At 41.0% G+C, this 16,938-nt stretch overlaps 1 protein-coding gene across 6 annotated transcripts in view; it reads left to right on the top strand.

Moving 5' to 3' along the window:
• Nucleotides 1-16,938, top strand: part of DTNB (dystrobrevin beta) — a 239,978-nt gene that overhangs the window by 188,832 nt on the left and 34,208 nt on the right. For 4 of the 6 annotated variants that reach the window (XM_018055540.1, XM_018055543.1, XM_018055546.1 and 1 more), the window contains 4 exons: nucleotides 2,359-2,444; nucleotides 3,318-3,431; nucleotides 8,884-8,980; nucleotides 14,286-14,306. In XM_018055540.1, coding sequence (XP_017911029.1) covers nucleotides 2,359-2,444; nucleotides 3,318-3,431; nucleotides 8,884-8,980; nucleotides 14,286-14,306 — 318 coding nt within the window. The remainder of the gene's footprint in view (nucleotides 1-2,358; nucleotides 2,445-3,317; nucleotides 3,432-8,883; nucleotides 8,981-14,285; nucleotides 14,307-16,938) is intronic. The other 2 variants (XM_018055542.1, XM_018055545.1) reach the window with 1 other exon arrangement.

Raw genomic sequence — 16,938 nt, forward strand, 5'->3', positions numbered from 1 at the left:
CAGGGCATCTGGTCCCATCACTTCATGGGAAATAGATGGGGAAACAGTGGAAACAGTGTCAGACTTTATTTTTTTGGGCTCCAAAATCACTGCAGATGGTGACTGCAGCCATGAAATTAAAAGACGCTTACTCCTTGGAGGAAAACTTATGACCAACCTAGATAGCATATTCAAAAGCAGAGACATTACTTTGCCGACTAAGGTCCATCTAGTCAAGGCTATGGTTTTTCCTGTGGTCATGTATGGATGTGAGAGTTGGACTGTGAAGAAAGCTGAGTGCCGAAGAATTGATGCTTTTGAAGTGTGGTGTTGGAGAAGACTCTTGAGAGTCCCTTGGACTGCAAGGACATCCAACCAATCCATTCTGAAGGAGATCAGCCCTGGGATTTCTTTGCAAGGAATGATGCTAAAGCTGAAACTCCAGTAGTTTGGCCACCTCATGCGAAGAGTTGACTCATTGGAAAAGACTTTGATGCTGGGAGGGATTGGGGGCAGGAGAAGGGGACGACAGAGGATGAGATGGCTACATGGCATCACTGACTCGATGGACATGAGTCTGAGTGAACTCCGGGAGTTGGTGATGGACAGGGAGGCCTGGTGTGCTGTGATTCATGGGGTCGCAAAGAGTCGGACACGACTGAGCGACTGAACTGAACTGAGGATGACTATGGTCAAAAAAATGAACAGTAACAACTGCTGGCAAGAAAGTAGAAAAATGGATCTCTAATATATTGCTAGTGAGAATATAAATTATTTGTATATCACTAAAAGTGCAGCCATGTAGGAAACAGCCTTGGCAGTTCCTCAAAAGACAGTTACTATATGTAACTCTGTAGTTTCACTCTTATATACTGCCCAAAATGAAAGCATGTCTCTATACAGAAACTTGTCCACAAGTGCTCATAACAGCATTATTCAAAATAGCCCACCAACATGGAAACAACCCAAATGCCCATCAGTTGTTGAATGGATAGACAAAATACTATCTATCCATATGGTGGAATATTATTCAACCATAAAAAGGAATAAAATACTGATATGTGCTACAACATGGATGAACCCTGAAGTCATTTGCTAAGTGAAAGAAGCTATACTTAAAAGATCACATATTGCATGATTCCATTTGTATGAACTGTCTAGAATAGGCAAACCCATAGATACACAAAGTAGATTAGCAGTTGTCACGAGATAGTGGAGAGGGATGTGGGGAGTGACTGTGGGTTTCTTCTGGGGGTGGTAAAAATGTCCTGAAAGTAGATGCTGGTGATGGGCTCACAGTCTTATAATTATAGTTTCAAACCACTGAAATGTATACTTTAAAAGGGTAAATTTTACAGCATGTAAATTATATTTCATTTTTTAAAAACCCACAGTTTAGGTACTTCACGTTCACTTGGATGGTTAAAACCAAAAAGACAATGACAGGTATTGGCAAGGATATGACAAAGTTGGAACCCTCCTTCACTATTGCTAGGATTGTAAAATGGTTCAGCCACTTTGGGAAACAGTTTGACACTTTCTCAATATGTTAAATACAGAGTTACCATGTAACTTAGGAGTTCCACTCATAGGTATTTAATCAAAAGAAATGAAAACACATATCCACACAAAGATTTGTAAATGAGAGTTCAGAGCAGCTTCATTTGTAATAACCAAAAGCTGAAAACAGTAGAATACTATTCAGCAGTAAAAAGGAAGGAACCTTCGTTCATGGAGCAACATGGATGAACCTCAGAAACATACTAAGTGGAAGCCAGAAACCAAAGAGTACATGTTGTATCATTCCATGTATGCTGCTGCTGCTGCTAAATCGCCTCAGTCGTGTCCGACTCTGTGCGACCCCATAGACGGCAGCCCACCAGGCTCCCCCATCCCTGGGATTCTCTAGGCAAGAATACTGGAATGGATTGCCATTTCCTTCTCCAATGCATGAAAGTGAAAAGTGAAAGTGAAGTCGCTCAGTCGTGTCTGACTCTTTACGACCCCATGGACTGCAGCCTACCAGGCTCCTCTGTCCATGGGATTTTCCAGGCAAGAGTACTGGAGTGGGGTGAGGCAAAACTGTAGACAGAAAGCAGATCAGTGTTTGCCTGCGGTTGGGGTTGGGGGTCATAGTTTACTACAAACTGGCATGAGGGAACTTTCCCTGGTGATGAAAAATGTTCTAAAATTGGACTGTGGTGCTTTGTTTGCATAACTTTAAATATACTAAGACTCATTGAATTGTACACTTAAAATGGGTGGATTTTATGGTATGCAGATTATACCTCAAAAATATGTTTAAAAAAAAAAATCAGTCCATCTGGGGCTCTGGATACATTTGAATCAAAAACCAAAAACCTTTCTTCCTCACTCTAGACCCGTCCTCCCACTGACTTGAGCTTTAACTTTGATGCCAACAAACAACAAAGACAGCTTATTGCAGAACTGGAAAATAAAAACAGGTAAGAATGCAGAGAGAGGAAGCCAGTTTATAAGCCCAAGATTATCATGTGAGTATCTGATTCTCGTTTTCCTTGCAGTCTAGATGGGTTTTGACCACAAAGGAAGATTCCACCTTGGTTAAGATAGGCTAGCCCAAGTCTTGCCCTGGACACTAATTTGTGCATGAACTCTGCCCGCAGTTCATTCTGGCCGTCCGCAACCCTGCTCACATGCCCTCGGGGAAATTCTTTTCCCCACCCACCAGTGTGTTCCCCTCTCACCATTCCTTTCTCCACTCCACTCCGGGAGCCTTTGCTCTGCCTCGCCATCTCGTCCTGGCCCGTGATGCTGCATGGTCTCTCACAGAAGAGCCGTTCACAGGCTTGGAGCCCAAACAACACAACATCACGCACTGAAAAGGCAGGAACCAGGATGAGGAGGTTGGGCAGAGGAGAGCAGGCATCGCGGAGGAAGGGGCCACCATCGGCTCTCGGGGTAGGGGCTGGGGGTCAGGAGGGGAAGCGAGATGGAGGAAGACTTGAGGGAAATATGCGCTAGACCTGCATTAGGAGGCTACAAGGTTCCCCTGGAGAGGAACTGAGTATTCTAGTTGTCGTTTTACTGTGGAGATTTTTCGAGTTCTTTTTTTTTTTTCAAGTTCTTGAGAAGAAGATTTATATGACTTTTTCTACCACAAAGGGTTGTTTCATTGAGGAAATATCAAGTGTGGGTATTTTAAGATGACGTCCATTTCACGTCTTGGTTGTTCAGAAGCACTCGGAACAAGATAGACAGAGGCAGCACTAGTGGAATAAAAATTTCTAACAGGAAAGAGAAAGAAAGAGACCGCTGTGAAGCATCACGTGGCCATCTCTTTCACCCACCCTGTCTAGAGAGATCCTGCAGGAGATTCAGCGTCTCCGTCTGGAGCACGAGCAGGCGTCCCAGCCCACCCCGGAGAAGGCCCAGCAGAACCCCACGCTGCTGGCCGAGCTGCGGCTCCTGAGGTAAGTAAGCGTCCTGCACCGCCATCCCCATCATAACCTGCTCTGATAGGAGTTCATGTCTCAGGAAACCAGACTAGTGGGATAGGATCCGTTCATCCATACATCTAGTCATGTTAAAATGAATAGCTGAAGCATTCCACTCATTCTGTTACTGCTTCAGATGTTTGAGTTCCTTTATTAATCATTCTGTGATCTCCTGCCTTCATTCCAGAACTAGGTAAACACCAGCCTCCAGCTCCACCGCAAGTAGAGCAGTGTTTATACTTCTGTGATTGCGTTAAGAAGCCCAGGGTGCTGCACTCCATCTTCTCATCTTGAAATTAGTCTGACTTTAAAGACTCTTGGCAAGGAATAATACTCTTCCCGTCCTTCGAGTATGTTCTCTAGCACTTCATAGATCAGGAGTCCGTGTTGGGAAATCCCCTGAGATGTGAAACCAAGTGGGAATTCCTTACACTGTGGCTCTGGTACCTTCCAGTTCAGTTCAGTTCAGTCACTCAGTTGTGTCCAAGTCTTTGCGACCCCATGAACTGCAGCATGCCAGGCTTCCCTGTCCATCACCAACTCCCGGAGCTTGCTCAAAGTCATGTCCATCAAGTCAGTGATGCCATCCAACCATCTCATCCTCTGTTGTCCCCTTCTCCTCCTGCCTTCAATCTTTCCCAGCAACAGGGAAAAGGGTACCTTCCACTTCAACATGAACTCTTTCAAGGAGCGAGAGACCAAGGATGTGGGATCAAGATGGGGGTAGAGAGCAGCTTCAGCTCCCACTTGGTGCTGTTTTCAGGGGAATGGAGGCATCTTCCAGAAGAGTATGACATGAGCAAGATCCAGGCAACGTTGTGTGTGTGTGTGTGTGTGTGTGTGTGTGTGTGTGTGTGTGTGTTAGTCGCTCCATTGTGTCTGTTTGAGACCCCATGGTCCATGGAATTCTCTAGGCAAAGAGTAGTGGAGTGGGTTGCCCTTCTCCTGGGGATCAACATTCATAGGGTCTTATTTCCTATCAGTCTTAGAAAGATGTGTGCACCTTCTTCCCTAAGTGAAGCTGTTATGGAAACTAAATGAGTGGCTTGATTCTCACCAGACCTGTGGATTCTCAAACAGTGGATTCTTTCTGCATAGGTTGTAACCTTTGGCACCCCACAGTCGATTTCTAATGTGCCGTCACCTGGATTTCTACAGAGTTGAAAGTCCTTCCTTAGTTCTTCCTTTGATTTAGATCATTTAGCTTCCCAGCCATGATTTCTTCTCTTAAAGAACAGAGATGATTGTTTTTTTCTAACTCTCCTTCTGTTTAGATTTATGTCATTAATAGATAAGTCATCAAGAATTTAAGCTGTGCAGAAGAAAATCTTTAGAGATACAGAGATTCCCATTCTCCAAAACAGAAATTCAGTTGAGTTTCTGAGTCGGACTGAAATCTTGGTGGCTCTGGGTCCGCTGTTGCACATTTGGGAAATCAACACAATTGGTGTCATATCAGACTGAAGCCACTTAGCAGCAGCAGCAGCAGCAGCAGCAGGAAGGATGGGAAAGCAGAAGCTGCTGACTCGGAGCACAGCTCCGATAAGATACAGCTAGCTGCTTTCTTTCTCCACCTCAGCTCAGGCACAGGTGACTATCTTGTATCTAGAAAAGCAAAAAACTGTCATATTTTAGTTTCACTGTTGCTGGGACTGGGAGTGCTGAAAGGGCTTCTTTATGCTAGAGAGATCGGAAAAAATCGTAGACCTGGCAGAATAGACAAAGGGCAGAATCCAGCGATGTGACATCAGGCAAGGAATTCAATCTAAGTCCAAGGAAGGTCTAAATTCTGAGAAATCTGAAAGTATTTAATCTCAAAAGCAGCTTCTGTATCACTGAAAAAAGAGGGACAGTTTAATAAAGTGTGCTAGAGCAATTGCTCACGCATAAGGACACACATACTGGCTTTCTTTCTCACACTTATATGCAAAAAACACCGGTAGATGGATGAAACACGGAGACAAAAATGTTAAAACTTCTAGAAGAAAACGTAGAAGAATTTCTTTAGAATTTTGGAATAGAAACTAGTTTCTCAGAATTACTAGCCATGAAAGAAGTTGGGAAATTCATCTAGATTAATATTACAAACTTTTGTTTATCACAAGACACATAAAGGGCAAGATTCATTTGTAGGTCCTGACATCCTTCTGGTTTTGAATATGTATTTGAATACAGGAACTGCCAGTACCCAGCTAGTATAATAAAACCAGATAGAGAATTTTATCCTTAGGGATAGTGGTTATGAATCCTGACTACCAAAATTGTCTTTTCCCCCTTTATTATTTTTAATGGTATATTTGTTATTATAATAATATATGAAACAAGAGAGTAGGATGTGAAACATTATGCTAAAATGAACACCCAGAAACCCACACCCTACTTGAGAATTCACATATTGCTAAAGCCGTGTCATCTGCATAAGTGCCCCCATCTTGTCTCACTTCCTTCTGCCTTCCCACTAAGAGCTAACCTCTATCCAGAATTTGCTTTATCATTCCCTTGCTTTTAAAGTCTATTCAGATATGTGTGTATGTTCACACAATAGAGTGTCTAGTTTTGCTTTTTGAGCTTTATTGAAATGAAACTAATATGCAGTCTTCTGAGACATTTTTCCCACTTAATACTGTTCTTTAGGATCCTTCCATGTAGCTGCAAGAACTGATAGCTGTAGTTCATTCATTTTTTCCATTTTGTATTGTAATTATTTGATGCTGCATAGCACAGAGGACGGAGAAGGCAATGGCAACCCACTCCAGTACTCTTGCCTGGAAAATCCCATGGATGGAGGAGCCTGGTAGGCTGCAGTCCGTGGAGTCGCTAAGAGTCGGGCATGACTGAGCGACTTCACTTTCACTTTTCACTTTCATGCATTGGAGAAGGAAATGGCAACCCACTCCAATATTCTTGCCTGGAGAATCCCAGGGACAGAGGAGCCTAGTGGGCTGCCGTCTATGGGGTCGCACAGAGTCAGACACGACTGAAGCGACTTAGCAGCAGCAGCACAGAGGAAGAATACTGCATCCAGTCTTGGGGGTTCAGGGAAGAAAGACTTTCTAGAAAACTGAATGAGTCCACTCCTTATTGAGTTTATACCTGTGCTGGAAATTTAGGGAGTATGAAGAAGACAATGATTCTATCTTAAAAAGTTATAATCTTGTTTTGGAAACAAAACATAAAATAAATTTCTAATCACCTAAGTAATACTGTACAATGTTAATAATAAGTAGTGTGGATATTAGGAGAAATTTAGAAGCAGTTTGTCCCTCAAAGGTGGTGGAATTTGGGCTGAATCATGAAAGGTAGCTATGGTTTGAATGAAGTGTGGGATAAAACATTTAAGATTAGATACAGAGTTGGGGTTCAGCAAGATTCCCCAATAAATATAACACATTTCAGAGAGAGGAAAGAATCTTGAAGCTAAGAATTTGTTTTCAGCCATCCAGTGAATTAATCTTTAGAGTACCAGTGATGGGAGATAAAATTAGTTGGATAATTGAGACCAGATTCTGAGAGCCTTAAGTGATAGGTCATTGGAAATCCTTCGAGAGCTTCAAATAATGATTTCATTCAGTTCACGATGTTAATTGAGTCCACACTGGATGTGTGATATTCTCTTAATCATTCAGTGTATGCAGAGATGAGTAAGGCTCATCCTCTGACCTCAAAGATTTTGCGTCATGGTATGAATGACAGCAGTACAAGGTAAAATAAATTAAGTGCCCCAGAGAAGCACTGGTTGCTATAGTGATTAAATAAGCAGGATCCGATATCCACTGAAGTAATCAGGAATAGCTTCCTGAAAAGAGTGACGTTTAGGATGGACACTAAGGAATAAATAGTATTTGGAAGAGAGCAGGGGCATACTCAGTTGTAAAGTGATGCCGTCTGCTTAGGAAAAAGTGAACCATGGCTGGAGGTCCAGACACAGAAGAGAAAGGGAAGTAAGGAACTTTGGATCAAATGTAGGTAGAGTTTGTAGCAGTATTCTCTCTGATAGAAGTATAATGTGAGCCATCTATGTACTAAAATTTTTCTAACAACCGTGTTGGAAAACTAAAAGGAAGTAGGTGCCATTAAAACTTCTTTGATTTAACCTGCCTAATCTAAAATATTATCTTTTCAACATTTAATCAACATTAAAAATTATTGTGATATTTTACTTTCATTCACACTAAGTTTTTAAATCCAGTGTGTAAGTTACTCTTACAGTGCATCTCAGTTCAGACTAGTGCTGAGTAGTCACGTGTGGCCAATGGCTATGCAGGGCAGAGTCAGTGATGCTAGAAAGTCTGCTGTTTAGATTATTACATGAGATGATGAAAGGAGTACAGCTTTCCTTTGAGTAGCATTGTGAAGGCCACAGAATGCTTTCATGTCCACCATCTTCCTTGATCTTCAAGATAGTGCTGTTGTTGGGACTTCCCTGGTGGTCCAGCGATTAAGACTTCACTTCTAATGCAGGGAGTGTGGGTGCAATCCCTGGTTGGGGAGATAAGATCCCACATGCCTAACCACTCAAAAATCAAAACATAAAACAGAAGCAATATTGTAACAAATTCAATAAAAACTTTAAAAATCATCCACATCAAAAAAGCTTTGTAAAATGTTACTGTTAGTAATTTGTTATTAGTTCCATTTTAGAGAAGAGAAAATTGAGACTCAGACAGGTTAAGTGGCTTGTCCAAGGTTGCATAGTGAGTAAAATGGTGGGCCTCAATCTCTTGATTTATATTCCAGTGAAATATAGGTGAAATCAGGATTAGTCAAGCTAGGAGACCATTGCATGTGTGAGGTGAAGCATACTTGGATAAAGTCCGAGAAGCAGGAATAGAAAGATAGACATGTGATATTCAGGAATCATCTGAATTGGGTGACTGATGAAATCTAGGAAATGAACAGGAAAGTATCAAAGAGGATCAAGTTTTTCAGCCATAAAAGCTTAGAAGAAAAAGTAGGAGAGATGGGGAAATTGAGAAAGAGAACCGTTTAGGAAGGAAAGTCTTAAGTTTGGGTTTGGACAGATTGACCTAGACTTGATGGCATGAAATCTGTCCTCAGGGAAACCAAGTTCTCTGAGACAGAGTCATCCTCAACTCTGTCACACTTTCTGAGCCTGATGGGTGGTTCTGGGAGCACTGACAACTGAATCCCATCTTATCTGAGCAGTTTTCACACCATTTTCTCCACTGTTAATTTAAATTTGAACTAATTTGTGTAAATGAGGTATTTGACTTCCTGAAGAATTTAAAAAATGACTTTAATAATATGAACAATGCTTTTTTGCTCTACAGCAATGTATACTTTCGAAGGCAGTCTTACATGCTGTTCTCATAGCAGTAAAGTGGGCAAAACAGATATATCACCATTTTATATGTCCAGTATCAGAGCTTCATCTCTTCGTTTCTCATGAACTTTTCCTTTCTGACAGGCAGAGGAAAGATGAGCTGGAGCAGAGGATGTCAGCATTGCAAGAGAGCAGGAGGGAGCTGATGGTCCAGCTGGAAGGGCTGATGAAGCTACTGAAGGTAAGGGCGGCGGCCAGGCTCCTCCTCCCACCTCAGCTCTTCTTGTCCATCTTCACCCCCAGCTCAGCTTCTGCCTTTCCTGTGATGTCAGAACAGGATGAGGCTAAAGGGTTAACTATTTAAAGCCCAATTACAAAAAATTAGTAACCAGAACCAGAGTGATGTGCTTTTATGAATAAATAAGAATGTTTATAAATAAGATCGCAGCACGCCAGGCCTCCCTGTCCATCACCAACTCCTGGAGTTCACTCAGACTCACGTCCATTGAGTATTAGCTATATATAAATGAATATTTCTCAATTATATAAAGTTTCTTTTAAGATAAAGCTTCAAATAGTGTACTTGAATACTTACCAAATATTGTGTGCTATTTTAATCAGTATTATAGAGGCAAACCAACCTAATCAAACCAACTCTAATCGATAATTTTGCTCTATTAGGAGCAATAAAATAGCAGATAGCTCTAGGTTTGGTATATTGGGGCTTGAAAAAATACAGAATAATTTCAGTACTTTTTATTGGAAAAGATATTACAGCCCCCATACCCTAGAGCAAAGGCATGCTTGGCATTTAAATGTCCTCACCTGGACAGCTTGCCTGGCACTGAGTGGAAATATTTACCAGCCCTGTAGCAGCAATACCAGGGTACATTTGTTTATGCTGTAAATTCCTAATGTCTTTCTGTCTATACTCTGAAACCATTGTATTTCATGGTATGTCACAGAGTTAGAAGCCAGAATGGAAATCCAGTGTTGAGTACCTCAGAAGCCAGGCTAAGGGGGTGGATTTAATCCTGTGATAAGGTGAAGTCATTAAAGGTTTTGAAACAATAGTTTAGGAAAATGTACGCAACAGGTCAGTAAGAGGAGAAACTAAAGGATAATAGGAGGCTAGTGAAATCATTCAGGCCTGGAGTGACAAGGGTCTGGACTTGGAGGGGAAATCCAGGAATAGGTCAGCTGGAAGACTTTTCTTCAACTTCATCATCAGCCCGCCCTTTAATAATAAAGCTCGTGGTATTAGCAGCTTGGGTAAATGGAGTGTTTGTGTTTTGAACTGACTTTTGGCTTGCTCGAGACAATCATTTCTTTTAGTTTTAAGCTGAGTTTTTTGTAGCTTTGGTCCTGGGTATTAGGGTATTTGGAGACATATTTCTACATTAACCCTGTTAGCAGGATTTCTCCTGAGAAATAGTTTGTCTAAATGGGTCTTGTTTAAAGAAAACCTTATGCCTAAAACCTGGCCCAGATCCCTCAAATAGCTGTCAAGTACCCAACCAAGCAACCCAGTCACCCACTCAAGAGAACAGGGGCGAGCTTAAACACACTGGGCCAGTGCAGCATCTGGAGCTATACAGGGCTGTGAAAGCTCCACCGATGTGGGGTTAGTCCACCCAAAGGACAGAAGGCTATAAGGGGATTTACCTCCCTTTCAGAAAAATGTTTCTCAGATATTACCCAGAACATAAATGGGAAGGTACCCCGGGGTGATTTTTGTAAAAGGCAAAAATGTTTATGCAAACTGAAGGGAAGTCAGAATGCATTTCCCCTAAGTATCACAGAAAGCTTTCCCGTCCGCTGGTGGGCCTCATCAGCTGATGGGCCTTCGTGTTCCTCAGAGTTCCTGGCCCTGGTCCCATGCGCATTACCCTGACCTTGCTGTGTACCCCTGATACTTGTATTCAAGGCCTAAGCAGAGGGAGCTGATACCTGCAACTCTGTTCCCAAACCCTCCATTTCTTTGTATTTCCAGCCGTTGTCTTTTAATTACAATTTCAGTAAAATAAGCAGGACCTCACTGCTCTGTTTTGTAGGATCCCCTCCCAGGTTCTTAAATGCCTTATCATTATCCACCTGACAGGCTGTGGTCATTCAAAAAGGGAGAAAGGATTTGAAAACATAAACCAGGAATGTCATCTTTTTTAATCCATCGATTAAAATTCACAGTTGAAAATCTCAGACCTTGTGTCCAGCTTCCTAAAAGGGTTACAGCATAACCTTAATTTGTGTATTATATGTACTTCTAAAAGGTTATACATAAATCATTGACTTCTATTAAAATCTCAAAGAGGTTTTCCTACTATGAAAACTACATTTACCAACAAATAGTAAAAGTACCCTTCAGAATTCTAATTTTAATTTCAAAGGACTGTCTTGCTTTCATTCATGTTCAGTCCGCTCGCGTTTAGTGCCCTCATAAAACAGCTGTAAGTAGTTAGTCAGATGGACAATTGAGCCACATGATCTGGGATACTCATGAATTAAAGTATACCACACAGTAAGTTTCTATTTCACGTGGAATACTTTAATTTTATTGTTCCAGGGAAATACTATATACTGTGTCTATTTATCTGAAAATTGATAATTTGAAGAAGCATACATGTGAAGTGTCACCATTGTTTATTAATTCATTCAGCAGAAATCGTAAATTTGGCAGAGGGTGGATAAGGCAGGGTAAAAATCATTTATCTAGCAGAAACGTATTGAGTTCCTAAGAGTCCTATTTCGCTATGTGGTATATTATGGTGACTAAGACTCAGTCCCTGTCACCAGGGAGTATCAGGTGCCTCCTTATTGTTGTTTTTTTTCCAAATGACATAATACAGACTGACACTCAAGTACCCGTGTTTCAGGATGTATCTTTTCTTTACATTTTTTCCCCTGATGAATGAGTATATATGGATAACCTCTATCTCAAACTTCCTATTTGATCCAGAAATAGTTGTATGTTGGTGTTTGTTTCTAAATCATGTTCCCAGTATTTTTTTGCCTCTTTTTTGATTTTTCCAATATTACTTTTGAAATACATTTACCAAATGAATTCTGTAGTTTTAAATTTTAACCTCATTTGCAAATGAGATTTGGAATATGAATTTTTAAAATATAGATGACAATAAATACAATGGCTGTGACATTATTCTGGCCACTGAGCCAGATATCCCCCACCTGGATGGGTCTCCCATATTTTCAGGTAACTTGAGCAATCCTAGATTTGTACTTTATAATTAAGGCATTATTACCCGCCTTTAAATTAACTTGGCTCCTATGCCTGACTTGTCATCAGTCAATCTTTACTGACCCCAACTAATTGATAACAAAAAGGTTCTAAGACTTTATATCTGACCTGTTTATTATGTTGACAGAGCCTTTATCTGATTAACTTTGGTGAATTTGGATTAAACAGCATCCTAAGTAACACTTAACCAAAGTCTCTGCCAATCCCAATGCACATGGGGGCTCTCTGAGTCCTAGAAACACTGTCCTGTCCACTCACCCCATCCTAACCTGACATACATCTACTGCAAATTATCACGATCTTATGTCGTTGGATAAATTCTATAGAGCAGAGTCACAAATGTGCAAACATGAACCCTTGCTTTCTGAACTTCCCTATTCTGTTGAGCCAAGGTGATGTTGTCTTCAATACCCAACCTGGAGAAAGCAATGAGAATAAGGTATCTTAGAAACAGTTCTAAGACATTATATACTGGTCTTTTGATCTCAGATGCAATTCCAACTTGTCAGGATTGCCCTGTTCCTTCCCTACCAATTTCCATTTCAACATTTAATGCCAGCAGTAAACACATTTTGAATTGTTTAATAACTCTTCTGTGGCTATTTGCCTTGCCGGATGAATGGGAGAAAAGTGTGCTGCCTCACAGGGAAGCCTGGCTAGGCAGGAAGGTCGTTCCCCAACTGTAAAACTCTAACCCCTTCTAACTGGAGCCATGCATACCAGATGCAAAAGCTGGAAGATGCTAACTTCTTCAGGTGAATTCCGCTAACACTCAGGCCCCTCTTTGCCTGGGTGCTTGTGGTTCTAGGTTTGGCCAGGCATCTAGCAGCTGGGGCTTTGATAATGAAGAATATCTCCGGTGCTGAACTGGAGTTTCCTCAAGAGATTGTTGGTGCCCATTTAATTTCCAGTGCATGTCTCTCCCTTGCAGGGATAAAATGACTCTCTCCAGATTCTTACTATTCCTCTCCCTTTTATAATTCCTTGCCTTTACTGAAATCATTCTCACCATTGCTCCCAGATCTGCAGACTGAGAATCACGTATCTATTCCCAAGACTTCCTACACACATGTTTAGTAAAGACAGTCTGCACGGATGGATCCAATTTAAATGGAACCATTGAACAGCTTTTATTTTTTTTATTTTTTTTATTTTTTGAACAGCTTTTAGATTTGTGTATTTGGGCAAAGAGCAGAGGTGTCATGACCACAGTTACCCATGATGAGGCACAGAAAAAGGAAGCAAAGAGACCCATTAAAAGACAGAGTAACTTAGAAGCACAAGACTGAAGAGAGAGGAACTCGGAAGTGTTTATCTCCTCCTCACTGTGCTTCGTTCTTCAGTGTCTACAGCTGCCTTCTGAGAGCTAAGGGTTAGGAGAGGCCTTCTCTGAGTACCATCCCTGTAAGGCTCTGAGAGACAGAGACCATTCCTTACCTTCATGTTTCTAGTGCTTCATGCATAGGGAGGAGTAAACGAACCTGTGTTGGAGTAATGAGAACTCTCTTTGAAAACCCTCTTAGGACCTTGAAACAGTTTCCAGTTTAGAGCGGGAAGGGAAGGGGATGCATGTGCATCCTTGAGAAGGACCACACAGTGACCAAAAGCTCCACACGTGGAAGAGAGGAGACTAAATAAAACAATCTGTGGCCAGATGGAATCTCTAGTGTCTAAGAAGTTCTTAAGAGCACTAGTTCTCAAACTAGCAGGATTCAGAATCCACTGAAAGGCTCATGAAACAGTACTGCCCTCATCCCCAAGGATTTTGATTCTCTTGGTCTAGGGGGATACAGGGCAAAGCACGCATCTCTGACCAGTTTCCAGGTGATGCTGCTGCTGCTTGGTCTGTGTTCTGCACTTTGAGAACCACTGGCATAGAGAAGTGTATCTAAACACTTGTGAATATTGTGAATGGTGAAACAGAATGATCATTGAGCTTTCGAGTCATGGTTGAGCTCCTTCTTTCAGTTTACTTCAAATAGTGATGTAACCTTGGGCAAGGCAGGTCTTTTTTGTGTATAAAAGGGGAAGTTGGACTAGAGGTTTTATGGGGTTCTTTCTCTCTAACTCTAGAACTTAGCATTTAAAGAACTGGATGTAGCATAAACTTGCCATTTGCACTATCCACCTGATGATGCTCTGATGGTGGTCAGGCTCTTGGGTCTCTGAACCCGTGGGTCTGACCTGGTTTGCCCTGTTCTGTCACTTTGTTCCAGATGTTTGTGGTGATGGGCATTAATTTCTCTCCTTTTTTCCCCTCTACTGTTTTTTTCATCTTCACCACCTCTAGGAGGAAGAGCAAAAACAGGCAGTAAGTGAACTTCAGAATTCTCCACCTCTTGCTTCCTTTTGCATGTTCTTCTTTTCCTCATATAACTGTTGCATACCTTCTCCTCTCCTCCCTGCATCCAGATCATTTCTGCAGAGTTGGTCTTGTGTAAAACCCTCATCAGTTCTCTCCCTCGTGTTGTAAAATGGCCTAAAAGCCCTCGTTATGTTTACCTAATAGTGCATGTTCTTATTTGAAACCAGAGCTTGTTGAATTTGTCTTCAGAGTACACATCTATTGTGTTTATTTAAATATGCATGATTAGCCAGGCTATAATTGCATTTCCTGCACTTATGTTCTCTGCTGCTTCGTGATTAGGGTGACTTTAATTGCTTGAAAAAACTTTCAGGATGGTGGGGGTGACCTCGGGGCTAAATACTATGTTGTGAATGACTGTGCATGAAGATGTGCATCAGAGTTCCTTCGATAACTTTAGATGTTCTTTAGTCTTAAATAGTCTTCTCGATGTTCCAGCTCCAGCAGCCTTCTTAACAAAGTTACCAATGAAAGCTAAGTGGTTGATCATGCTGTAAGTGATTTCCTGTTCAGAACTACTCCAGTGGGATCTCTGGTTTTTCTGCACTGCTTGGTGTTTAGGGAAGGTTTATGTTTGTTTTTATTTTTCCTGATAGCCACTAACCCACACTGGAATCAACTGAGGGTATATCAACAATGGTAACACCATATCTTTATATAATATAGTAAGGTTTTCAAAGCATACATTTTTTTATACAAACTAAACCTGATTTTTAATTTAACCTCAAGGCTTTTTTTTTTTTAAGTGAAATATGTCATTCACTGTACTCATTTCTTATTCAAATGTCCTCATTTCTTATTCAAAAAGCAAATTCGTCCATGTTTTAAATTAAGAATAGGAATATAAAACATTATATTTACTATTATTTCCAGTTAAGAGAGCAATGGAATCATAGGGAAAGGATGGAAGAGGTGAGTAATGAGGGGAGGAGGCAAGAAAAGAGAAAAGGAGACTGTCGAAAAGAGGGAAAGAAGACAAAGATGAAGTCAGAGTAGGTAACAAGCCCATACATCTCAATAGCTTTAATGTAACAAAATCTTGTTTTTGTCTTTGATTTATTTGGTTTTGTGTTTTCCTCACTTATACATCATGTATTACTTTCATCTTACGGCACCTTTGTATTACTAGGAACATTCACATGGGCAAAGCAGGAAATGATCAGGATGGAAGGTCAAGCCCAGCCCTTAATTGCTTTTTCCAAGAAGTGACACATATCACTTCAACTCTGTTCCATTGGTCAAAGCAAGACATATGACCACACTTAATTTCAGGGAAGTATGATCCTGCAATAACAAACAATAGAATGGGAAAGATTAGAGATCTCTTCAAGAAAATTAGAGATACCAAGGGAACATTTCATGCAAAGATGGGCACAATAAACGACAGAAATGATATGGACCTAATAGAAACTGAAGATATTAAGAAGAGGTGGCAAGAATACACAAAAGAACTGCACAAAAAAGATCTTCATGACCCAGATAATCACAATGGTGTGATCACTCACCTACAGCCAGACATCCTGGAATACGAAGCCAAGGCTTTAGGAAGCATCTATGAACAAAGGAACTATGAACAAAGCTAGTGGATGTGATGGAATTCCAGTGGAGCTGTTTCAAATCCTAAAAGATGATGCTGTGAAAGTGCTGCACTCAATATGCCAGCAAATTTGGAAAACTCAGCAGTGGCCACAGGACTGGAAAAGATCAATTTTCATTCCAATCCCTAAGAAAGGCAATGCCAAAGAATGCTCAAACTGCTGCACAATTGCACTCATCTCACACACTAGCAAAGTAATGATCAAAATTCTCCAAGCCAGGCTTCAACAGTATGTGAACTATGAAATTCCAGATGGTTCAAGCTGGATTTAGAAAAGGCGGAGGAACCAGAGATCAAATTGCCAACATCCGCTGGATCATCAAAAAAGCAAGATAGTTCCAGAAAAACATCTACTTCTGCTTTATTGACTGCCAAAGCCTTTGACTGTGTGGATCAAAAAAACTGGAAAATTCTGAAAGAGATGGGAATACCAGACCACCTGACCTGCCTCCTGAGAAATCTGTATGCATGTCAGGAAGCAACAGTTAGAACTGGACATGGAACAACAGACTGGTTTCAAATCAGGAAAGGAGTATGTCAAGGCTGTATATTGTCACCCTGCTTATTTAACTTATATGCAGGGTACATCATGAGAAACGCTGGGCTGGATGAAGCACAAGCTGGAATCACGATTGCTGGGAGAAATATCAATAACCTCAGATATGCAGATAATACCACCCTTATGGCAGAAAATGAAGAAGAACTAAAGAGCCTCTTGATGAAAGTGAAAGAAGAGAGTGAAAAAGTTGGCTTAAAGCTCAACATTCAGAAAACCAAGATCATGGCATCCGGTCCCATCACTTCATGGCAAATAGATGGGGAAACAATGGAAACAGTGAGAGATGTTTTTTTTCTTGGTCTCCAAAATCAGTGCAGATGGTGACTACAGCCATGAAATTAAAAGATGCTTACTCCTTGGAAGAAAAGTTATGACCAACCTAGACACCATATTAAAAAGCAGAGATATTACATTGCCAACAA

This window comes from Capra hircus, chromosome 11 (assembly GCF_001704415.2).
Source record: "Capra hircus breed San Clemente chromosome 11, ASM170441v1, whole genome shotgun sequence".
NCBI classification, from domain to species: Eukaryota; Metazoa; Chordata; class Mammalia; order Artiodactyla; family Bovidae; genus Capra; species Capra hircus.